This window comes from Dunckerocampus dactyliophorus, chromosome 2 (genome assembly GCF_027744805.1).
Source record: "Dunckerocampus dactyliophorus isolate RoL2022-P2 chromosome 2, RoL_Ddac_1.1, whole genome shotgun sequence".
NCBI classification, from domain to species: Eukaryota; Metazoa; Chordata; class Actinopteri; order Syngnathiformes; family Syngnathidae; genus Dunckerocampus; species Dunckerocampus dactyliophorus.
In genome coordinates this window covers 22,888,273-22,913,867 of record NC_072820.1, presented here as the reverse complement: position 1 = coordinate 22,913,867, position 25,595 = coordinate 22,888,273, and the positions used below count along the sequence as shown (strand labels likewise).

At 40.3% G+C, this 25,595-nt stretch overlaps 3 protein-coding genes across 5 annotated transcripts in view; 1 reads left to right on the top strand and 2 right to left on the bottom strand.

The window, feature by feature from the left end:
* LOC129177597 (collectin-12-like) overlaps positions 1-10,579 on the bottom strand; it is a 42,431-nt gene extending 31,852 nt beyond the window's left edge. Inside the window, exons 1-2 of the mRNA XM_054768891.1 lie at positions 10,246-10,579; positions 8,557-8,607 (exon numbers count right to left, since the gene is read on the bottom strand). Of these exons, the coding sequence (XP_054624866.1) occupies positions 8,557-8,607; positions 10,246-10,252 (58 nt within the window). The 5' untranslated portion in view covers positions 10,253-10,579. The remainder of the gene's footprint in view (positions 1-8,556; positions 8,608-10,245) is intronic.
* A 4,500-nt stretch (positions 10,580-15,079) lies between these two features.
* clul1 (clusterin-like 1 (retinal)) lies at positions 15,080-23,213 on the top strand. Of its 2 annotated transcripts, none has more exons than XM_054758179.1 (9): positions 15,080-15,229; positions 16,249-16,358; positions 18,076-18,224; positions 18,296-18,466; positions 18,535-18,976; positions 19,790-19,909; positions 19,976-20,190; positions 22,148-22,323; positions 22,409-23,213. In XM_054758179.1, the coding sequence occupies exons 2-9, from the start codon at positions 16,262-16,264 to the stop codon at positions 22,428-22,430; spliced, it is 1,392 nt and encodes a 463-aa protein (XP_054614154.1). In that variant the 5' UTR covers positions 15,080-15,229; positions 16,249-16,261; the 3' UTR covers positions 22,431-23,213. The 2 variants fall into 2 exon arrangements, with proteins under 2 accessions (XP_054614154.1, XP_054614143.1); XM_054758168.1 differs by having other exon boundaries at positions 19,763-19,909.
* The window catches only part of yes1 (YES proto-oncogene 1, Src family tyrosine kinase), a 34,425-nt gene continuing 31,402 nt past the window's right edge, over positions 22,573-25,595 (bottom strand). For both annotated transcript variants that reach the window (XM_054758146.1, XM_054758155.1), the window contains exon 12: positions 22,573-23,842. In XM_054758146.1, the coding sequence (XP_054614121.1) occupies positions 23,634-23,842 (209 nt within the window). In that variant the 3' untranslated portion in view covers positions 22,573-23,633. The remainder of the gene's footprint in view (positions 23,843-25,595) is intronic.

The following is a 25,595-nucleotide window of genomic DNA, read 5'->3' as shown; positions in this document are numbered from 1 at the left end:
ACAAACTATGATTGACTGTAGTTGCCTGGTTTGTTTAAAACAAGACAACCAACGACACTGAGGTGCACAAAAAGGAACCCAACTGTAAAAACCGAGGCAGAAGCTTAACTTGCTGACGTGTTGGAATGAGGCCATTCTTTAAATTAGCTCCATAGGGGGGTGTCTCATCACTCCATGCAGCTCTGGTTTATCAGAGCCACAGTGACTTCAAATGTTCCACCGTAGCAACATGATGTCATGTGGCTGCACGTACCTAAACGTGTAGACGAAAAAGTCAGACACAACATGGAGGTGATACTTGATTACGGTAACGTAGCCAACACCACAGAACCAGCAGCAGGGGACCAAATGGGTATGATCAGCACTAAAAGTCATGAAACAATGTGACTGGTTGCTGCAACTCTCGTCTTAATGAAGCCATTTAACAACAAAACAATGGTGTACAAATGCAGCTCACAGATAAACTCATAACATTCAAATACACAACTCAACGCCAACAAAATATTATTATTGCGAATAACAGCCGTGAGCGTGTCCCAGTGTACTAAAAAGTAGGGAATGTTTTCCAGCCTGGGGAACCTCACTCCACTCCATGGAGTGGTATTGTAATATTTACACACACTCATCCTGTTTCCATTTCTGCTACTGCCGCTTTAGGCAGCAAAGTAGTTGCCAATAATGTTAACGGGCATATAGCAAACTACAGAATTAACTAGTTCGCCACCAATTTATTTGTTGTAAACTTCTAAACTTGTTCTAAACAAAGTGGGGAAGAAGGACAATGTAAGAAGCCAAAAATGTACCACTTCCACACAGAATGAGAGGAAAACGTTTTTTTCACTCTACCATGACAGACATGCCATGGTTGACTCCATGCTGTGTTCAGGTAATGTAAGCCAATATCTCATCCATGTAACATTACTGATGCCTACTGACCAGAATGCAACATATGTCTTTCAATATTTCTTGACTAATAATCGATCATATTCAACCATGAAACAGCAGTCATGCATTAATTAATTTTTGAAAAACGCGATAGAGCAAGGCACTGTATAGGGTATTGTAATATTTACAACAACAACCTCCACGCTCACCCAATTTACTGTACTTCCCCTGCCTGTTTAAGGAGCAAACTAGTTGCTAACCTTTCCCTGTGCACCTCGCACTGGTTGTGGAGTTGTGAACAACAATTTCCATTTCTACAGCTGCCCCTTTACTCAGCAATCTCTGTGCCTGAGTAGATGAATCAACAACACTGATACAGTTTTACCTTTACATTTGATTGGCCATAATTCTTTACCATCAAATAAATGCCTTCTTTTCCTCCTCAGGACAAAGTACTGTATACATGCTATGACGCAGAACCCCACCAAGACATTCTAGGTCAGCTGATCCTCTCTCCTAGTAGCTTATACAAAGATTGTTTGATGACATTATTTGGCCAAACAGATTATTTTTGCTTGGACTTGTCTCTGCAAACTGAAGACAAAGTGCGAGCGTGTTGAGATGTTTTCTCCTTGGAAGCAGCAGATGTGAACACATGCTCCCCGCTCTTGGAGCGGTCATCCCAAAAACAGAGAGAGAGAGCTGAGTCAATGGAAAACTTCTCTGCACAGCCGTTGTGGAGATTGCTGCTAATAAGACTACAAGTGAAACAAATGCAAGTACAACATCATCACAAGTCGCGTTTGGGGGGGGGTGAAGCTCTCTCGCACTCTGCAGCGGAATTTTGAAATTATACTTCCTGCTCACATTCAAAATATGATGGCTGATGTTGGCAAAGACTTTGGTATGTGATGGCGGTCCATATGCAAGAACCTTCTCACTTTAAATGGAGTCAGACACCTCCATGCTTTTTATTTTTCTTGTCCTTGAGCCCAGAAAGTGCCTCTAAAAAAATCTTAACAAGCATTCATCATATGAAAAATGACACCCTACCAGATGACTAGCATTAGCCGAAAATGTAGCGCAGTAAATTGCATTGCTCCTCAAATTAGGAGCTAACAGTTTCTCCTCTAAAAAAAAACAAAACAGAAGAACTAATTTGGAACACAACAAACCATGTGACAGTGCCCTCTTCTCTTACTGGTCACAAGAATGTAAACGGGAAGTAGGTGTGTTGTATTAACTTGTGAGTGAAAAAACGCTACCAAACACAACATGGAGCAAAATTGTTCGTTGTAGATGTACTATTAAGTGAAACTGCGCTAACACTTGCTGCACACTGTGCTGCTTCACCTGCATCCATGACTATTTCCCCCCACCGCCGCTGTATTTTCAGCCCCTCAACATAATTACGGCCTCTGATTTGTACACCACAGCTGCCATGCCACATAACTAGTGCCCAGATGCTTCCTAGTTGCCTTCCACTTTATATGCTCCCAGATCATGGAATCTGTTGCACCTCTCAAGGTCAAGATTGCCATCTGTGCACCCAATCCATGGCTGAATGACACTGCTCAAGCTTTGAGGCGACAGTGCAGGCAGGCTGAGAGAAAATGGAAGAATGACAGGCTCCCGGTGTCACTGGGCATTTTTAGAGACAGTCTTTCAACTTACCAGAGAGCGGCTATTTCCAAGAATAGTCACCGCCCAAGAGTTTTAATCGGCACTATCAACTTCGTAATCCGATCTCTGCTATTTTCAATGATCAGTCTGAACATGCTTTCAATGCATTTCAGCAGTTCTTCATAGACAAAGTTGCATCTGTCAGACAGGCCATCCCAAAGGTCCCTGCCGTGGTCTCTCCTGTCTCTACTGTGCGGTGTGTTCTGGAGAGGTTTGAGCCGATCATGCTGATGGACCTGAAAAAAACTGTCCAGGAGCTTAAGCCCACCAGCTGCCCCCTAGATGTTGTCCCTGCTGGGTTTACAAAGGAGGTCATTAACACCATAGGCCCCTGCCTTGTCTCCTTTATAAACAGCTGTCTTGGGCTTGGTATGGTACCTACTGTCCTCAAATATGCTGGGGTCAGACCACTCCTCAAAAAAACAAACCTTGTCCCTTCTGTTCTGTCCATCTTCCGCCCGATTTCTCACTTGCCCTTTCTGTCCAAGGTTACGAGAAAATAGTACTTTCGCAGCTTCAGTCTCACCTCCATTTACATGACATTGTAGACAAGTTTCAGGGCCCGCCACAGGACTGAATCCGGACTACTGAGGGTGCAAAATGACATTCTTACAGCCCTCAACACCAAGAACTTGGCAGTGCTGGTGTTATTAGACCTTACAGCCGCCTTTGACACTGCGGATCATGCTGTTCTTATCTCCCGCCTTGAGCACTGTGTTGGACTTTGTGGTGCAGTGCTTGAATGGTTCTCTTCATACCTCACGAACAGGACTTTTGCAGTTATGCTCGATGACATCTCCCTGCATCCCCTCTCTCCTCGGGTGTGCCACAAGGCTCAATCCTCGGACCACTCCCTTTTCTATGTACATGCTGCCACTAGGACAAAACATTTCCAACCACATCATCAGTTTCCATCTCTACGCAGTTGACATTGACAGAACATCATTGGACCCTCTTCATAGTTGCCTTCATGAAATAAAACAGTAGCTTTCACAAAACTTCCTCCATTTAAATGAGGGGAAGACTGAATATGATCTGTTCTGCCCTGACTCTCCCCATAGCACACCCATCTTTTGATCCCATGACACCACAATTCACTCCAGCCGATAGGAACTTGGGTGTTATTTTAGACTCCAGCCTGAAATGTGACAGTTGAATGCTGTTGTGAAAGCAAGTTTCTTCCAGTTTAGGCTCCTGTCAAAAGTGAAACCTTTTCTGTCCCGGGCTGACCTTGAAAAAGCCATTCATGCCTTCATCAGTTCCAGGATCGACTATTGCAAAGCCGTCTATATTGGACTAAATCAATCCCTTCTGCGCAGACATCAGGTGGTACAAAATGCTGCTGCTCGGCTACTCTCCCAACGCCTCAAAACATGCCCATATTACCCCCATTCTCTTCTCTCTACACTGGCTGCCAGTTCAATTCAGGGTGGATTTAAAGGTGTTTTTGTTTGTGTTCAAGGCCATTAATGGTCTTGCTCCATCCTACCTGTCTGACCTGCTGACTGTTTACCAGCCAGTCAGGGCACTATGCTCCTCTGAGCAAGTAACTCTAGTGGTTCCCTGGTCCAGATATAAGAAATGGGGCGATCGCTCATTTGCTGTGTCTGCTCCCAGGCTCTGGAACTCTCTTCCACCGGGTCTGCGCTCTATAACTGAACTATCAGTTTTTAAATCACAGCTAAACACACACCTATTCAAACTGGCTTTTGAAACATCATTTGTGTTTAGAATGATGTTGTCTGTGCTGTTATGTATATGTATCTTATTTCTGTTGTAATGACTGCATGAGTTGTTGCATTGTGTTAAGCACTTTGTAAACTGTTTGGCTGTTGGTAAGGTGCTATACAAATCAATATTGATTGATTGATTGAATAGAACACCACTAGGTGACAGTATCACTCTGAACACCTTCCATTATGTTTCTTTTGGGCAAGTAGTTTTACTTTACTTTTGTTTTATTATACACGTGGTTAACTTCTCTTTGACACTTGTATGACAGTTAATTATGTTAAAATAATGTTACTTAGGCTCCAGCATAGTGACAGTTTGACTCTGGAACAGATTACTTCCGTTAATATTGTTTTCTAGGGGAATATTTATATTTTTTTAATTAAAAAAAAAACAAAAATAGTCAACCAGCATCATGAAATGAACCGTGTTGGACGTCCAAGAGAAGAAATGGGCTACATTGTCCAATATAAGATGCCTTGTTCCATTCGCTCTTTGCCTTTTAGTACTTTGGTATACTTACAAAAAGTAAAAGTTAAAACCTGAGTGGTCTGCTCTGATAAAATGGCCTGTTTCTGACCTAAGTTTGCATGTCTGCTGTCTAACGTCTCTTCCTCTCGGGAGTAATCTTCCCTTTAGGACGACAGAACTCCGTGTATGAGCGCCATGGAGGATGGAGGGGGTGGCTGAGGTAGTCCTGAGGGGCGGCCATAAGTAACAGACAGGCATTGTGAAAGCATTCTTCTCTGCTAATAAAGTTGCCCTAAATTAAAAGCACTTGCTGTTGTGCTCCCAAAATAAGCCGAGCAAGGAATGTGACTCCTCAGCTGGACGGCTGACAAAAAAAAAAGTGCAACCCACCCCCTCCCTCAAAGCACATGCAGAAATAAATAACTTTAAAGCAATATAAACAGAGGAAAATCATCCCCACTAAAGATTGTGTTACAGTAATTTTTCCACAGCCGGGGCACATTGCTGACACAGCACAACCAAGACCTAGACCCGGACCCGGACCACCCTTCACAGCATCCAAGACCCAATACACCCACCAAACTCCACACACACCCTGAATGTTAAAGTGTTTTAAAGTAGCGTGTCGTGTTTGTAATTTTGTTTGGATACTTTTACAGAGCATCCAATTATGGAACATGCAGTTACCTGGAAATAGTACAATTATGAACCAAATATACTGTAGTAGCTTTTGTACAATTTCCTATTAAATTCCCATAAGAATGAAGTGCAAATAAAGTGTGAGAAGATGAGTCCATGTGATTGGTCAAGTGAAATCAGACATGGAGTCCATCAAGGTGGACAACAGGAAGTTAAAAAAAAAAAAGGGCAAGGGCTATTGATTGATTAAACAAAGACAGATATTAAACCCAGCAAACAGGGTAACATGTCAACAAGGAAGCAGGACGTTACAGCGATGGCATGCATTCAAAGTAAAATGAAAAACATTAGGAATAAAAGCAAAGATAGAACTTGGTGGTTTGGACACGGTCGGGTCCAAACGGCGGTAATGCTGTGTGTGGTTTGTACTCATGCTTTTCTTTTGCTTGGATTTGCCTAGAAGGGAAAATCCATCAAGGGGTCCCACATGGAAGAGCCACAAGTATTGCACCTGTGAGTCTAATCCTAAAAACTAGTGATGGACAAGCAAAACCTCTGTTTGGGAGAGACTGGACCAGAACTCTGTCAGTACTGGGTTCATGAAAAGTGACTGAGACAATGTTGTTGTTTTGTTTGTTTATTAGCGGGGACAATTGTTTCCTTTTTAGCCTGAAACACTTGAACACAAGTCTTAAAATGCCTTTTTTCTTTAAAATGATTTTTTTTCCAGCAAAAATGCTGGAAATTTGTGTCACGTCGCTAACTAGTGGCCTGCATGTGAATTACAGCCGTTTTATACTCAAGACTTGCTGTTTACGCAGACTTAAACTGTGCCTTCCAGCATAGGGAAGATTTCAAGCTACATTTCAAAGGAAAAAAAAAAAAAAAACAAGCTCTGTGATTTCTGCACCGATAAGGAAACAATGTTTTGGATTGAAGTGTAAAGGACCTTATAGCAAACATGTGGCTTTTATGAGCATCCATACTGCAAACCGGAAGAAGAAACCTTACCCCCATCAATGTAAAGAAAGGAAGTTTCTGCTGATTTATGCTTAATGTTTCTCAGGTTCTCGTTTAGTAGCAATGTTACAAAACCCGCATTTTAGTGATGCAAAAATCTGACATTGATCGTGCACGCTCTGATAGGAGAGTGCGATAGGCGACAAAAAATGCCCTTAAAAATGCAATTTTTTCATAGGATATCGGGTGTATTTCCATTTTCATTCGTATACATGTTTGTTAGGTAGACTACTTCTGCATCTTCAATTTCGCATCGGATTTATATTGAGTGTTGGACCACATATATGAATGCCTTGATTGTCACTATAAAAGCAAATAAAACATGGATAATTTAGATATCCATCCATCCATCCATCCATCCATTTTCTATGCCGCTTTATTACTATAAAATCATGCTGAAAAACATTGATCTTCTCAAATATCAAGTGGATGTTGGTGGATTTTATATATTCCTGTCACCGATGATGGATAGGTGTATTTCTTGTGGTTAGTGTGGGGTGAAAACCAATGCACAGCGTGCTGCTGCACCGCAGTGCCTACATGAAAAATATGACACTTGATTTTCTTCCCTGGACTTTTTCATTATCAAAAAAATGTAAATGGCTATTCTGTTGACTTTTAAAACAGATTTTCACAGCCTAAGGTATTATATATTTTGCAGTACGGGTGTACTCGCCAAGGTCCGTGGGTCGATCACAGCTTTTGTCTTGACTCAATGTTAAAGCAATGGGGACCAAAGGCACTATTTTCCGTTATAAGATATGCTCTAACTTCTTTAATATTTGGGGTAGGGAAGTTAAATTAAGATAAATTATCACTGTTTCGTGGTTGCCTCTGGTCTGTTATTAGTCAAAACATATTGAAATAAAATTGATATGTAGCATTCTGGTCACTATGCAGCAGTAATGACACAAACATTGAGTCATTACCTTGCATTACATCACCTTAACACTGCACGAAGTCAGCCATGGCATGTCCTACATGATGGAGTGAAAAGAAGTTCTCTTCCCATTCTGTGTGAAAGTGGTAAGTTGTTGGATTCTTAAGTTTAGAAAAAATAAATTTGAGGATAACTGGTTATCTCTGGAGTCCCTGAGGCATAAGAGTTGCAATAATGTGGTGTAAATAAAGAATAAAATGAGTGTAAAGGTGGCTATAGGGATGTTATTTCATGTCTACAGGGCTCTTATAATGTTAAAGTATTTAGAAAGTCACAAACAGCTTTTCTATGCTCTAACTAAAAAATATTCAATTTATTAACATTGAATCCTATATTGCAGAACTGTATTAATTGGAACCAATTAACCACTATAAACAAGAGATGACTGTATAACGCATTCAGAAGACGCATTCAAAGACATTGTGTATCAGTAATGTTACTGTTACTGTAATGTTGGGTGAGACACAACAGGCTTTTATTGCAGGTATGAATGATCTCACAACAGGTGCAATAATCCCCAACACGGGCTACTGTTGCAGCCGTAACCCACACCAAAACTAAAACTCAATTCTGAACCCTCAAAGTCACTTCCTGTCCGCGCCACCGAAACACTTTCACTGCACCACACACCAGTATGAGTCTTATTTATGTCTTAAATGGCTTTTCTCTTATGTCTACTATATTGGGTGACACGAGTGCAAAGGTCAGTATAGGGGTGCTTTTTCATGTCTAATAATGTTAACATATTTAGAAGGGTGTAAACAGGTTTTCTATGCTCCAACTACAAAAATATTCCTTTTATAAATAAGAAATCCTACTTTGTGGAAAGTCACTTATTACTGTAGTGTAAACCCAAACCTCAAGAACCTGAAGGTTCTGCTCAAATGCAGTCTTGATGGCAATATCAATAAATAAAACATGTTTGAAGTACTTTTAAAGTAGTTTTGCATCATATTCTGAAGGTTGTAACCTCCTAAGGGTCACTCTGGGGATGTTTCTGGTTTGCTGCGTCAGGAACACACAGGATGCTGCGGGTTCTCTTTTAGAACGTGGAAATAGAAATGAGGCAGCAGCCAAAAATAAGCTTTTTGTGGATGCTTCTATGGAGGTGGAAGGCAGCCAAAAGGAAAATGCTGTGTTTGAAGAAGGAAAAAAACGAGATGTTTGGATGCACACACGGTACTCACCAAACCTCTTGTACCCGAAGGACTGCACCTCCTCTTCTTCACCGAAGTCGTCTGAAGGGAAAAACATATTTCTTGACATTCAGAAGTGCTTCTGCTTGTGTAGCGTTGACACTTTTACGACTTCAGAACAAAGTCTGCACCTTTTATACCCGGGAAAAGCTACGTGAATGGAGATTAGACACCCAAATCCTCAACTGTGGTGCGTTCAATGACACTATTGATCATCTGAGAGAATATTCTGGCAGAATGACGCTTTCTGCTTTTCTTATTCCTAACAAGCGACTCGGAGGCCCCAGGGAGAACATTCTGGCAACTTTTCTACCGTGTCATCATCCTTGGCGGCTGTGGGTGAAGAAACACTCCCTGTTTTGTGCCAAGTCGCCGTGAGGGGGAGGTGTGTGTGTGTGTGTGTGTGTGTGAAAGAGAGAGAGAGAGAGGGAGAGGGAGAGAAAGAGTCTGGTCAAAATGTCTCCTTTAAGTCGTTTCTTATAGTTGCATAAAAATGAACTTTCAAGTAAATCTGAAACGGAAAGTTGAGCAATACGCCTCGCAAAAAGACCCCCGATGTTTTCCTCCTAATTGTTTCGAGCACCATTACAGTCAAAGTTTGAGGGTGGAAGAATGAAAAAAAGTCATCTTGTGTAATTTGCATGTTTTAGGGGAGTTGTGGGAAAGAAAAAAAAAAAAAAAAAAAAAAGAGTCTTCACCTGTCCCTGCTTACTTGTTGTGTTCACAGACTGACCACTAGGGGGTCTATTAGTTAGTGTTGTGGAATATTAAATGACTGCACTCAAACACAGGTTGACGGTGAGAGAGAACAGGAGTGACCCTTGGTGTATTTCACATTCATTTTCAGCAACAGACACGTGTATGAGTTTTATTTATGTCTTATTTTCTCTTATTATGTCTACTATATTGGGTATTACGAGTGTAAAGGTGACTGTGGGGCGTTATTTCATGTGTAGTGGGCTCTAATGTTAAAAGACATATTTAGAAGGTTGGAAACGGGTTTTCTATGCCCTAAGTATGAAAATATTCTACTTCATTCACTTATCACAGTTGGGTTCGGAAGTAATTAACCACGATAAACAAAGGATTACTGTATTTTAAAAGTAAATTATGTTTATTATGATATATTGTATTACACTAATTTGCCTTGTCAGCTATAACACAAAGCTAAAATGTTGACATTTTGTTTGGATAGTTTGTAATATATTGATTTACACTGGATTAGGTTTAGCATCTATAATCCATAAAATGTTTCAGTGGCCCCCATCCCATCCTTTAATCACTGGAAAAGGTTTGGACACCCCTACCTTACAGTCACATGCCCTGCCATCAAGACGAGAAGTGATATTTGGTACAAACTAGACAAGTAAGTGATGGAAACTTTGAAGCAAGGGTGCAGTCACTGAGTTCCATGGCACCAAAGAAGCAAATAGAAAGGTTCAGTTTAGAGACGTAACATATAATATAGTAAGAGCTGACACAATGCACGTCTCACACAGTCTTTTGTTTTAGATGTGCAGCAGACACACACACACACACACACACACACACACACACACACACACACACACACTGTCCTAAGTGAAAGCAGATGTCAGACGTGGTTGTTGCCCAAGCATTCCACAGGTCTTGCAGTGTGGCGGAGGTGCAGTGTGTGTATTCAATATATGACCATCTTACCTTTCATTGTGCTCCTTTATCTCCACTCACATCCGCTGCATCGCTATGACACTGATAAAAATCCACTTTTAGCAGAACATCTCCATCACATTCACAGCTCCATCACTCTTGCTTTCTCTTCTGGATGCTGCAAGCATGCAAAGAATGCAATAAGAAGCTAGTTTCCCCGCCCACACAAAAAATAACAAATAATGCAACAACTTGCTAAAGAACAGTTTTAGGGAAGGTGTGTGAGCTGCCGAGAGAAAGAAAGAAAGAAAAGAGGAGCGAGAGTGCTCCAGCAGGCAAAGAGGAAGTGGTGGAAGACTATAAGGCTGTTTGGAGAAAGAAACCACGTGTTCCCACATCTGGACGCACCCCCCTCAAGTGTGTGTGTGTGTGTGTGTGTGTGTGTGTGTGTGTGTGTGTGGGTGTCACAGATTGTCCTGTGTGTAAAATTCAATTCTAATGAATAAATCAATGCAGAGTCCGTTTTCCATGGAACGCAATGAAGGCTTGTGTCAGTAAAGAAAAATAAAAGGCAAATAAATAAAAATAAAAATTAATTTAAATAAAACGAAAGACAATATTTGTAAATGTGTTGTGATGACTCCAGTGATCAATACAAGTATGCACAAAGTCAAAAACAATACATATTCATGAACGTGTATACTTATTATCCATCCATGCTTCTTCTATGCCGCTTATCCTCACTAGGGTCACTGGTATGCTGGAGCCTATCCCAGCTGACTTCGGGCAAGAGGCGAGGTACACCCTGGACTGGTCGCCAGGCGATGGCAGGGCACATATAGACAAACAACCATTCACACTCATATTGGACAATTTAGTGACGCCAATTATTTTAACATGCATGTTTTTGGATTGTGGTAGGAAACCGTAGTACCCGGAGAAAACCCCACACAGAGATGCCCAACGAGATTTGAACCCAGATCTTCCAGATCTCCTGACTGTGTGGCCAACATGCTAACCACTCGGCCACCGTGCAGCTCGTATACTCCCTGGTGCTCGTATAGTTTTTATTATAGATATAATACATTGATATAAATATTATATATTGATTAATCCAACCATTTTTTTTTCCTGTTTAATTGTTTGTTTGTTTTTTACAATGTCCTGCACTTTGGACAACCCTGATCTACATCAATACTAAAATTCTGCCTTTACAGACATAATAAGGCTAGCGGAGAGCTATTATTAAAATGTGTATAAGCCCATGTATAAAAAAAAAATGCAATTATTATTGACAGACTGTTTAAATATGAAAATGTCTACTATCATTGCGGTTGCAGTTTGTAGAACTGTAGAATTGCAATGCATCCTGCTTTAGATCTGTCTCTAGTATTTGAGCAGGACAAAAAATTACAAACAGCTGCAAACTTCAAGCACAACAGTAAACATTTGTATATAAAGCCAAGTACATTTTTGAGTTGACTGATGTGTGTGTTAGTTATGCTTACAGTCAATGTGCAGGCTTGAAAAGTCACTAAAACATGAACATACGGTGGTGTGAAAAAGTGTTTGCCCCCTTCCTGATTTCTTTTTTTTTTGCATGTTTGTCACACTTAAATATTTCAGGTCATCCAACAAATGTAAATATTCGTCAATGACAACACAACTGAACACAAAATGCGTTTTTTAAATGAAACATTTTATTATTAATGGAGAAAAAAAATCCAAACCTACATGGCCCTGTGTCAAAAAGTGATTGCTCCCCTACTCCCCCCCTGTGAAAACATAACTGTGGTTTGTTTATCACACCTGAGTTCAAGTGGAAAAGGTTATAAAGCCATTTCTAAAGTTTTGGGACTCCAGCAAACCACAGTGAGAGCCAATATCCACAAATGGCGTGTCTGGCCAACCAAAATTACCCCAAGAGTGCAGCGACGACTCGTCCAAGAGGTCGCAAAAGACCCCACAACAACATCCAAAGAACTGCAGGCCACACTTGCCTCAGTTAAGGTCAGTGTTCATGACTCCACCATAAGAAAGACACTGGGCAAAAACGACCTGCATGGCAGAGTTCCAAGATGAAAACCACTGCTGAACAAAAAGAACATTAAGGGCTCATCTCAATTTTGCCAGAAAACATCTTGATGATCCCCCAAGACCTTTGAGAAAATACTCTGTGGTCTGATGAGACAAAAGTTGAACTTTTTGGAAGGTGTGTGTCCCATTACATCTGGCGTAAAAGTAATGCTGCATTCAGAAAAAGAACATCATAACAACAGTAAAATATGGTGGTAGTGCGATGGTCTGGGTCCGTTTTGCTGCTTCAGGACCTGGAAGACTGTGATAACTTGGGTTCTGCAGCAGGACAATGATCCCAAACACACCAGCAAGTCCCCCGCTGAATGGCTGAAGAAACTCCAAGAACTTTGGAGCAGCCTAATCAAAGTCCTGACCTGAATCCTATTGAGATGCTGTGGCATGACCTTAAAAGGCGGTTCATATTCGAAAACCCTCCAACGTGGCTGAATTACAACAACAATTCTGCAAAGATGAGTGGGATAAAATTCCTCCACAGTGCTGCAAGAGACTCATTGCAAGTTATCGCAAACACTTGCAGTTGCTGCAAAGGGTGGCCCAACCAGTTATTAAGTTTAGGGGGCAATCACTTTTTCACACAGGGACATGTAGGTTTGAGTTTTTTTCTACCTTAATAATAAAAACTTTCATTTTAAAACTGCATTCAGTGTTCAGTTGTGTTTTCCTTGATTAATATTGAAATTTGTTTGATGATCTGAAACACTGTTTCACACCACTGTATCTAACAGCCAAGTCAACTAACCTTGACCCGTTTCCTTCCCCTCTGCACCTGTTGATCTCCTCAGGCTTTGATCAGCAGTCAGAAGAACACATGAGGTTGTCATCAACAGGACCTGCTCCACTCTGGGGTTGGGGGGCAAAAAAAAAACACGTCCATCAACTCATGACTTTAAATGATCTCCTCTATGAATTCTTACATGTGTCTTCTTCTAAAATTGTGGAGGAGAGCTGAGGACTTCAGTGTGAGGCTGTTCATCATTACTCCTAGCCTGGTGACGACTCCATTATCCGGGTCAGAGCGTGCAAGGGTGGGGGGAGCATTCTTGAGTGAGTCAGGGCACTATAGGACAGATGTCAGGACCCGCCCTCCCACCTCACATTCCAGCAGGAAGCAGAGATGCTAGACAGCCTCCAGTAGAGGAGAAAGTTCACTTTGTTGTTACCTCTGCTTCCAGAACCAACAGGAACTGGACAGCCACACGTGGACAAAAAGTACTGGGACACATAGCCAACCCAATTGGCATCTTTTTTCCCCTACAGGTTAGAGATATATACATCCAACACAACAGGTGGCGCCAAACCACTTCTTCTACCCCACGCAAGACAGCGCTTTTCTTCCTGTCACTCACACACCAGTGATGTGCTTTTAACATGTATTATTTATTCATTATTTTATTAATTAATCGCCCCCACCTCCAAAAATGGGTGGTGAAAAAAAGGGGTCTTCTTCAGGCTGAATAATGCTACAGCAACCTCCGTACGCCAGCTCTGCTGACGATGTCTTGATTTATAACTCTCCTGCTGAGCAACCACAGCTCTCTTTTCTCTTTGATTAGCTCGCTTCCGTTGTACAGTCGTCCCTCGCCACTTTGTGCTTTCAATTTCATGGTTTCACTCTATCACGTTTTTTAAAAAATATATTAAAAGGGACAGTTTGGATTTTCCTCCTCTCCGTTCACATGTATGTGATGAATAGGCTCGTATCTTCTTCCGCTGTGGAACACACGTAAACAAGATGGCCGCGGCACTCTGTGGCAGATGAAGATGCGAGCATCAGGAGTATAACAATCACCAGTAAAAACATGGGCTACTTTTGTGGCCTTTACCCACGCAAAGCTGAAACTCAACTCTAAAACTCCAACATCACTTCTTGTCCGCTTCTCTTTCAGGTCCCGTAGGGAAGACATTTACAGCAACACACACGTCTAAAATTGGTTATTTACTCTTATTTTGTCTACTATATTGGGTAATATGAGTGTAGATATGACTATGGGGTGTTATTTCATGTGCAGACCGTTCTAATAATGTGAAAACCAGTATTTTGAAGGTCGCGAACGGGCTCTCTATGCTCTAACTACAAAAATATTCCATTTATAAATAAGGAATCCTACTTTGCAAAAATTCATTTATCACGGCCAGGTGTGGAACCAATTAACTGGAGGGATCACTGTAGTAGTAAGCAATGACATCTACATAAACGGTTGTAACAACCTGTCGGTGTTATCAGATTGATGTTCTGAAATCTGGTGTTCGTGAATGCACCTCGCTCTGAATGTTATTCGTCATGTCGCTGCAAGTATGGAGAGGAACACCTTTTCTGTTCCTGGTGCGCAAAGGAAGGGCCGCAGAGCAATGTTTGCAGAAGTTTGGCATGGAAGAACTCGCCAAAATCTTGTGGAAAATCATCCCTCAATGTAAATTATTGGAGGTATGGAAAAATGGGGTTGCAGCAAATATAGCTTCCACTGTTCTATTCTGGGAGCTGCTGAAGATCTTGATGTTTTCTCAAGTTCATACATACCAAAATCATCCAGGCTCGGCCATATGGACTTTACTGTATGCACTGTAATTTGTGTTTTTTCTTTCGTCCATATTGTCCGGTTCTATTCTTGGTGGTCAGTGGTGTAATAGTTCAAAGTTTAAAGCCTGATCATAAATTCCAACCATTCTTCATCGGATGAAATGGAGCACTTTTCCATCTAAGAAAATGACAAGTGCAAATAGCTGCTATGTTTTTTGTTGACATGACAAAGCCAGTGGTGTTGAAAACAAGTGTGTTGCATGCTGGATTAACAGGCATGGACATCGAGAAAAGACGCTAATAGGATCAAGCTCCAAGTGGAAAGAGCACAAATAGACCTGGGCTGCTACAAACAGTCCACACAGGAACACTTTGTTTTCCTTTTTGTTGTTTCGGCTGTTTCAGTGCAGAATTTGGGTGAGTCCTCTCTGTTTATTATGATGTTTGCTGACCTTAGCATGCATTTGAAGCTATAGTTCCTGTGAAATGATGACAGTGAAAAAGACTTCCATTTTCTACAGATTTTCCTAGAATTAAACCCTACAGGAAAAAGTTGCAATTAGTCATTTCTAATTAGTGACCTAATGAAGGATATGAGGGTGTATATACAGTAGACCACCATTGTTTATCTAGCACAAAGATTTCTGACAATAGCAAGCTACCTCCTCAATTGTTTAAAATTTGTATTTCTTCTATTTAAAATTTCTCAAGGAAATATAGAGGTATTTGTACTGTAAATATGTTGTCATCATTCTTAGTTACCGTACATTATATTTTTTTGAAATGTAGTTTTTAATTTCCTGAATGCAATTCTTGTGTTAATAAAATAAATAATCATAGAAATAGAGATGAATTCTGAACAATCATACATACATAGACACACACACATATTAGGGATGTCCGATATTGACTTTTTTGCCAATAACCGATATGCCAATATTGTCCAACTCTCAATTTCCAATTCCGATATCAACCGATTCTGATATGTGTAACATCACATCTCTTTTTCTTGAGTAAAATTGTTCTAAAGTAACAATACTCTTAAATCACTTATTAGACATCCCTAACATATATGGTGTAAATACGGTATATTTAACAAAGCATAGGTTTTTTTACGGGCTGCACGGTGGTCTAGTGGTTAGCATGATGGTCAACACAGTAGCAGTCTGGAGATCGGGAACACCAGGGTTCGATTCTCCATTGGCGTGCGTGCGTGGCTTTTCTCCGGGTTTCTTCCTCCCACATCTGTCTTTTTTTAACATCCTCATACTTTGGCACCCTCTATTGGCCAAACTTTGCTACGTCACGTTCAAAAACATAAAGACCTATTAGTTCTCGAGCCGTCTTAAATAGACACCAGGTGTTGCATGACTGTAGATCTTCTGTGTTGGCAAACTGACCTTTAAAATGTGTTTTCTGACTTTTTGCCCCGAGAGCAAAAGCAAAGAGATGAAGTTTCTGCAAAGTTTGGTTCTGCTGGTGTCACTGGTTCTCATTGGGAGTGGTGCAGCAGAGCAACAAACAGCCTCACAGGATGCTTTAAAAGGTGACGTTTGGAATTTTAACTTCATTTAGTGTGTTTTTCAACTCAATCTATACTGTACACATTCACAACTATAGTTATCTCAAGGAAGATTATTGACAGAGCAAGTTTTGAGCACACTCTACATAGTGATGATAATAATTTCAGGTTTCAGAAAACTTTATAATGAGTAATTGCAGTATTTTAAAAACAAATGTAATTATATAATAAATAATATAAAATAAATAATACGTCAGCATTACAACGAGCAAGCACATGGACTTGCAATTTCAGAAAATAGTGATGCAAATAAAGCACAATGCATTTATTGATCATTCATCATACAGTACACACACACACACACATATATATATACATATACATGTATATACATGTGCATATACTGTATATATATATATATATATATATATATATATATATATATATATATATATATATATATACACAGTATATATATATATATATATACACAGTACATATATACACACATATATATATATATATATATACACACACACACACATATATACAGTATATACATATATACACACATACTGTATATACAGTATATATATGCATATACATATATACAGTACATATACATATATACATATACATATATATACAGTACATTTCACTGCCGTTGATGTGTTCAGGTCAGAATGAAGTTATTAAATAGCGGCAGACTCTGTGAGTATGTGGAGACGCTACACTGTGCCTGTGTCTGTCGCCATAATAGAAAGATAGATATACAGTGGTGTGAAAAAGTGTTTGCCTCTTTCCTGATTTTACTTTTTTGCATGTTTGTCACATTTAAATGTTTTAGATCATCAAATAAATTTAAATATTAGTCAATGACAACACAACTGAACAAAAAGAACATTAAGGCTCGTCTCAATTTTGCCAGAAAACATCTTTATGATGCCCAAGAACTTGGGGAAAATACTTTGTGGTCTGACGAGACAAAATTTTAAGTTTCTGGAAGGTGTGTGTCCCATTACATCTGGTGTAAAAGTAACATAACATTTCAGAAAAAGAACATCATGCCAACAGTAAAATATGGTGGTGGTTGTGTGATGGTCTGGGACTGTTTTGCTGCTTCAGGACCTGGAAGACTTGCTATGATAAATGGAACCATGAATTCTGCTGTCTACCAAAAAATCCTGAAGGAGAATGTCCGGCCATCTGTTTGTGACCTCAAGCTGAAACCAACTTGGGTTCTGCAGCAGCACAATGATCCAAAACACACCAGCAAGTCCACCTCTGAATGGCTGAAGAAAAATAAAATGGCCTGGTCAAAGTCCTGACCTAAATCCTACTGAGATGCTGTGGGATGATCTTAGAAAGGTGGTTGATGTTTGAAAACCCACCAATGTGGCTGAATTACAACAATTCTGCAAAGATGAGTGGGCCAAAATTCCTCCACAGCGCTGTAAGAGACTCCATTGCAAGTTATCGCAAATTTAAAAAAAGAAAAAAGAATGCTCAAACCCTATGACTACTCTTACAAGTTTTGGCACTTATTTTGTAATTTTTTTTGCTAGAATTTTGCACCTGGGATGTTTTCTGCCACATAAAGGCCTCCTCTCTAATAAATACTGTACTCCTGTATAGACAGCCTGGTACTGTCTGCAGTTGAATAAGCCATCAAAGCTGCTGTATGAGGAGTTGTATATAAAAACACGAGCTCTTGCCTGAGGTTGTCTCCTCTCCTACTCAGAGTTGTCCCAGGCTGGAGAGAAGGTGGTGGGCGAGGAGGTGAAGCGAGCTTTGTACGGCGTCAAGCAGATGGAGGAGGTGATGTGGAGGAACGAGCAGAAGCACGAGCACCTCATGAAGTCTCTGCAACACAGCAGCGACAAGACAAAGGTCAGCTTCTCTCCCGAGAACACAAAGAAAGGGGCAGAAGGGACAGTGAAAATATTCCTTACTTCCACCAGGGGGCGGCACAGCTGGCACAAGACGTGTCGGAGAAGCTGCAGGAGGCTGAGGAGCACTGCAGAACATCCTTACAGTCAGAGTGGGATCAGTGTAGGCCCTGCTTGGAGGAGGCATGCAAAACCTTCTTCAGCACCACTTGTCGTAGAGGTTTTGCCACCTTCAAAACTAAGGTAGGACAAATTATTTGAATGATGCTCCTAAAAACATACGCGGAATCTCTGTTCTTCTTCCCATGTAGGTGGAGAACTTTTTCCGCAGGATGTCCAGACGCTTCAGCTTCAGTGAGCCCGAGCTGGAAGCAGGTGACATCCTGGTGAACCAAGAACCGGACAACCCAGATCTAGAGATGGTCCGCATCCAAGATTCCTTCACCCGCCTGAGCCGGAAAGTGCGGATGCTGGTGAACAACAGTGTGGCCTTGGCCTCCAGGATGAGCGACAAGCTGGACCAAGCTCTCCAGGAGTCTCTGCTGAGCAAGCCCTTTGTCTCGACCACCACAGACCCCAATGACCCAGCCCGCGACTCGGGTTTCCTGCAGGGGGTGGGCTTGGAGGAGGTGTTGGACTCCTTCTTTGACTTTGGCCGCAGTGTGGTGGAGGAGTTTGGGGCGGTGGTGACGCAGGTGTTTGATGACCTCCATGGAACACAGGCGGACGACAAAAAGATGGACACTTCATTAGGTATACCCAATACAATAAAATTCTGCTAATACTCACTTTTGATTGACACGGTCACGAGGGTATGAATTACCTCAGCCAAGTCATTTCCTTGTTCCCCATAAATAATGCATGAATCTTAATGAGACATTTGATTTTCAAGCCATTTGGACTTTTATGGGATTTGCCAAAGGACAATTATTTTGAAAGAACTTTTTATCAAATACTCCTTGAAATGTATTTATGAATATACATACTTGGTTTTCGTTATGAGTTAATTTCCAAACCCAAAATGTGCAAAAACTGAGGAAATTTTTCCCTTCTCACCTTCCTTCACATTGCTAGCACTCACAACTTTCTTTGGCCCGATGGGTTATTTAGCAGGTGCAATCAATAGAAAATGTACAGACAGTGAGTTCGCAACGCGCAAGAAGCTTCGTTTGGGCACTCAATTTCACAGAACAATACAGCACAGGCGAAACGGACTAGTTTGTTACTTGCAAAACACAAAAACCAAAGCAAAATTTTGTCAAAAATCTGACACGAATACTGAATCATACAAAAACTGGGGGAGATGAAAACCAGGGCTTGACTGTATTTTTACATTTTTCGTTTGGGACAAAGAAGTGATGGCTAATGACAAAATTCAGCAATGAAAAGCACAAATCTTACCGTAATGCCTGACAGGTTATAACAAACCTATGAATACCTCTCAGGGTGTGCCAATCAAAAGCGAGCATGTTGATCGATTTGATGCTGCTCTTCCATTGGATCAGTTGTGCATGTGTCAGGTCATGTGCTCTTAAACAGCAACTTCCATCTTTGTGTTGAGAGCAGAGAAAAGCATCCCGCGCTTCTTGCAGAACAGGAAGCTGTGCAGAGACCTCCGCAAACAGTCGTCCGAGTGCTGGCAGCTCCAGAAGCAGTGTGAAGCCTGCCAGGGGGGCTTGCTCACAGGTGATGTCACCCACCTTTCATGACCATCCGACGTCATCACACAGAATCATCTGATCTGGTCTCCAGAGTGTCCGAGCGTGAGGGAGCTGCACGTGGAGCTGGACCAGGTCTCCCAGCTGCTGGGCATGTCCAAGGAGCAGTACGACGAGATCCTGTCCATTGTGCAGCAACATGCCGACGAGACGATCAGCTGGCTTGGCAACATGGCCGGCGAGTTCAGCTGGGTGGCTCGGGTGGTGGGCGACGGCAGCGGACCACAAAACATCTTCCGCGTCACAAGGGTGAGCTGAGGAAAGACGAGCACAAAAAAAAGCAATGAACAGCTGCTGTGCAGAATATTCATGAGGTTCTAAGCATACATTATCATAAATAAACACAGCGCTGTATGAGAGGTAAAAACACATGCGCATGTGCCCACACAGGCTTAATTTTAGAAAAACTATATTGAGGAAACAGATGTTCAGAATTCACAATTCAACTAGATTAATATTAATACAAATTCTGCCTTTGCAAAAGATAATGCCCAGTTTTGACTGACATGGCCCACCAATGTGTATTATTGTGACCTTTGGTGTACAACTGCACTGCATCATATTGAGACCGTTCCGGTCTTTTAACGCCCCACGGTACATTGTAAAAGTATAATTTAACAAAAAAATAAAAAATAATAAAAACAACAAATATGGAAAAATCTGCAGTACTTTTATAAGAATAAGTCAAAATGTTAAGAGAAAAAAGTTCAAATCGAACAAGAAAAAGTCATAATAATGTTGTAATATTTTTTTTTATTAATTTTATTTTAGAAATATTAATGCAAAAACAGACATTTTTTCAAGTCAAGAAACAAAAAAAAACCCAAAACAAATGAAGCTTCTAAATTACTTTTTCACAATGCTTTTTGTCTCACTCCCCCTTTTTCTTTTCGCATATAGTAGTTCTAATTAAAACCTCATTAAGATCCAAAATGCAAATTCTAGCAATTTGTCATTTGGAATTAAGATTTTGCTCAAGAGTGTATATACACATGCGCGGACACACACATACACACACATTCAGTCATGGAAAAAAATTATTAGACCAGCCTTTCTTCAGTTTCCTCAGCTTACTGATCCATTGTAATGCCTGGTACAACTAAAGGTACATTTGTTTGGTCAAATATAACAAATATAGCTCATAAGAGTTTCGTTTAAGAGCTGATATCTAGAAACTTCCATGGTTTTCTTGATAACTAAAATCACTTAATTTCTTACATGAATAGCTATAGCATAGCTATAGCATTGTATAGATTCTCTCATGAGCTAATTTTGTTGTCATTGTTATATTTGTCCAAACAAAGGTAGCTTTAGTTGTATCAGGCATTAAAATGAACAAGAAACTGTGGTTTAATAATTTTTTTCATGACTGTACAGTACAGTGTGTATACATACAGGTACAGTATATACACATTTTCAAGAAATAACACATTGCAAAACAGTGGTGATGTCTGTGTTGATCTCGCTGCCACATCAGCAATCACGTCTTCAGTGAAGGTAAATGTAACCTTAAATGTTCATTTATCCCTTTTATTCATCATTTATATGCATTTCAAATTGTTTTCTGCATGTCACACTATGACTGTAAAACTATAGAGACATGTTTTGTGTTAACTTCTGGCTTTCTGGTACAGATCCATTGGGTTTACTTTATTTATGGGAAAAACTGGTTCAGTCAGCGACCGTTTCAGTTAGAGTCAGACGTTCTGGAACAAATTAACCAAGGTTTCACTGTACAGTATACATATTCGTATTTATCACATACAGTATATATTATTGAAACATATTTCCAGCATAAATGCATTTGTATTGCTCCTGAACAACACTAGGTCAGTGTTGCTAACCTTTACTGCACCAAGGCACGTATTTTACACTAGCAAACAAAAATGTATGAATAGGTGCATACACAGGTTCATTATGTATTTTGGCATCTTGTGGAAGAACACTGAATTGTCGCTATACATCACTGGCATAGATAAATGAACAAGGAAAATGTATTTGTTGTAAATAACTTGGATAATTATGTCACATCAAACCCACAAATTGTCTTACTATATATATATTTTTCCAATTTACTATACTAATTTTTAGATGTTTTTAATTGTTTCCACAACCATTTATTTAATCAGCTTTTTAAAAAAAAATGTACGCATAGCTGAACCTAATGAAGTGTTCGCCTCACCTTTATGAGTCTTCTGCGCTCCAGGTGGCACCAATGAGCCAAGACCTAAACCTGCCAGCAACAGAGACCCAAGTGGAGGTGAACATCCTCAACTCCCCCCCCTATATCCTCTCCGTGCCAGGGGAGCTGAACCTGCAGGAACCGGCCTTCATCCAGTATGTGGTCCAGGAGGCCCTGGGGAAGTACAAGGAGATGGTCAGGTGACAGGAAGTACAAACACAGTAACACCGGTATTAAAGTATTGGCTACAGGTGTGTAAAGTGTTTTATGTTTCGTACTTTACAGGTATGATGAAGATGAGGAGTAGAGGACAACCAATCACAGAGTTCCATAGAGTTGCACAATATTTAACAACAAAATGCTTTGCTTACCTGCTGCCAGCTATACTTAAAGTACATGGAGAAACGTTTCAACAAAACATACATTTCAGCAGAGCAAAACATCAAAAATGCATTTTTAAGTAAAAATTTTTATTTTTTTTCTGTACAAAAATTCTATTAGTTACCATTTTGTGTCATTTCATTATCATCTCCCGCTCCCCCTGACTTACTCAAGTCCTAACTTTAGGAACAATCACTAATTATGTTCTCCAGAGGAGAACAACAGAAACAGAAACGGAGTTAAAAACAAATTAAAATTTTAAAAATGTTCACATCTTTCTCCTAGGCATTCTTATGCAATTTTTCCCATCAAGCACAACTGGACAGACAGAGCAGTAAATATAACAAACACCATTTTCGACTCATTTGAAATTTGCATTGTTAGCTCTGCCATTTAAAAACAATTGTGTTTTGTAGTGTTACACTTGGGAAAAAACAGTGTAGAGTTCATGCAACATGAACTTGCTTTTTTAGTGTTTAACTGACATAACATCATTGTGGAGGCCAAGAATGTATCCATCGCAATCAGGAAATTGTATAAATGTCATGTTTTTGACTGTGTGCTATATTGGACATGATACTGTATATTAACGATGAACGGCTCAACTCATTTGCTGAAAAATGTCACTGAAATGGTGTGATGTGCTTTTCACCCAAAAAAAAAAAGAATACAACAGAAATAAATTCCCTAGCCACAGGAAATTAGGAAATGTTTGCACTTTTTTTTAAGTTAGTGTTTTTGCATTAAAATGCTGTAATGCATCAGAATTATAAAAAGAAAAAAAAAGAACATCATCTTGCCATTCGTCCACCTGGCCACACTTGCTCAAAAACATTTTCTGTACATTTGATCTGCGTACATTCCTGCACCATTTGCTCCATCAGCTTACACACACTCGCAACAAACTACTGTACATATAAAAGATCCCCACTCCCATGGTGGAGATTTATTTTTGCAGTATAGGAAGAAAGGGGAAATGAGAAGAGGATTCATGATAAAAACAGTCAAAATCATCATTAATTTGAAATGAGAGGACTAACTAGTCTGGTATTGATCACAGTGTTGTGGCCACTTTTCGCCTCTTGCACTTTGCTCCTCAGTGAGCTTCACTGAGTCTCGAACTGGTGTACTAGAGATTGTCCCCCGGCTGGTATTGTGGCTCGGTGGCCGTGAAGTAGTCCTCCAGGAAGGACTGGATGTACTCGAAGGTGGGCCTCTCATCGGGCTCCTTCTTCCAGCAATGACGCATCATCTCATGGAGCGAGTCAGGGCAGCCCTGAGGGCACGGCATGCGGTAGCCTCGCTCCACCTGCTCCAGCACCTCCCTGTTCACCATCCCTGAGAAAACCACAAAACGTCCGGGGGTTACGTTAGCTGGTATCACAAGTGGTCACACCGGCAAAATTGAAACAAAATATATACAAGTACAACTGAGAGTTTGAAACACTTCCAAAGTTGAGTTGGAAGTGTTTACAAGTTTTTATTAAGAATAACAACATTAACAATAATAAAGATACTAAAGCCATGTCAGTGTAAACCAGGATATGCAAAACCAGCAGTGTCCAAAGTTTTTCCAGCAAGGGCCACATAATGAAAAAGGAAAGGCCACTTTGATATTTTGTACAGCAACACATTTAGACATGCTAAGTTATAATTATATATATTTATAGTTCTATATATTTAGTTATATATATTTCAAGAAAAAACTGCACCTCAGCTTCGTAATATAGGTAAAAAGCCTACTATTGCGCTCTTTGCTATTTTTTGCACCCTTTTTCTGTTTCATTTTTTTTTTAATTGTCCAAATATTTCAACTTTCTTCTAAAATAGTCATACTATCTTTCATAATATTATTACTGTATTCCCATAATATATTTTTCCCCTTCCTAATTTTCATTATTTCAACTCTACGCCACTAAAATGACATTTTTCTTCGTAATATTATGTGTTTGTATAATAAAATTGCGACCAGTTTTCTTGTTGTAGGACATCCTCATCAGCAGTGTGGTGCATCAACAGTGAATTTTCCCCCACTTCGGCCCGTGAGCAGAGTTCTGGTCGTTTTTTGGTGTTTAAAGTAGTTCCGGCTAGTTGGTGGGGTCACTTAAGTAAAGCGTTTTGCTTCTCAAAACAATATGCTTTCAAAAGAGTAATGCATTTGAATCACAAAACCGTTGTCCACGAAAAAGTTGGACCTCACAAATCGATCAGCGTTATTTCCTCTCCCTTCGTATCACTGCACACGGCCGCCTTCATATGAGTTTGGAAGGGTTTCCATGCGCGGATGACGACCGTTGCGACATGCAAGTTAAAGTGAGAGCTAGAGTGGTATTGTCACAAACAAAAGTATCTTCAAAATGGTGCAAACTTGTAATTATCTGGGCTGCAACAACAAAAATGTGTCTGCATCGGCCTATATATTCAATCGTTTTCCTGTCACAGACATTGCTATTAGACAACTTTGGCTTCTTGCCTTATTGGCTAAAAGTGGGAACCAAAGTAGCTAGGACTAAACAGCTTTGTGTGTAGTGCACACTTCAGCGAGGAGGATTACATTCCTACACACCTAGGACAAAAGGAAGAAACATGCTTTGAGTTCCGCTATTTCAGCACCCCAGGTAGCTATACTAGCTCATTAGATGCCACCTATATACCTTTTTTTTACAAGCAAGTGGTATTACACTCGGAACAGACTATGAAGACTCATCTAGTAACGTCGTGTGCAAATAATCATGGTGTCTAATCAGCATCTCGATATGGCACACCTGTCAGGTGGGATGGATTATCTCAGCAAAGGAGAAGTGCTCACTATCACAGATTTAGACAGATTTGTGAACAATATTTGAGAGAAATGGTGATAGTGTATGTGGAAAAAGTTTTACATCTTTGAGTTCATCTCATCAAAAAATGGGAGCGAAAACAAGTGTTGCGTTTATATTTTTGTTGAGTGTATGTATCAAATATTCCCTGACCAGGATGCCACACTTTGGACACCCAGGCTTTAAAAGATTGAGAACAATCTTTTTCTTTGGCTTTGTGTTCATTAAGATACCAAAACAAAATGGCACCGCCAAATGGAAAAGATTGATGA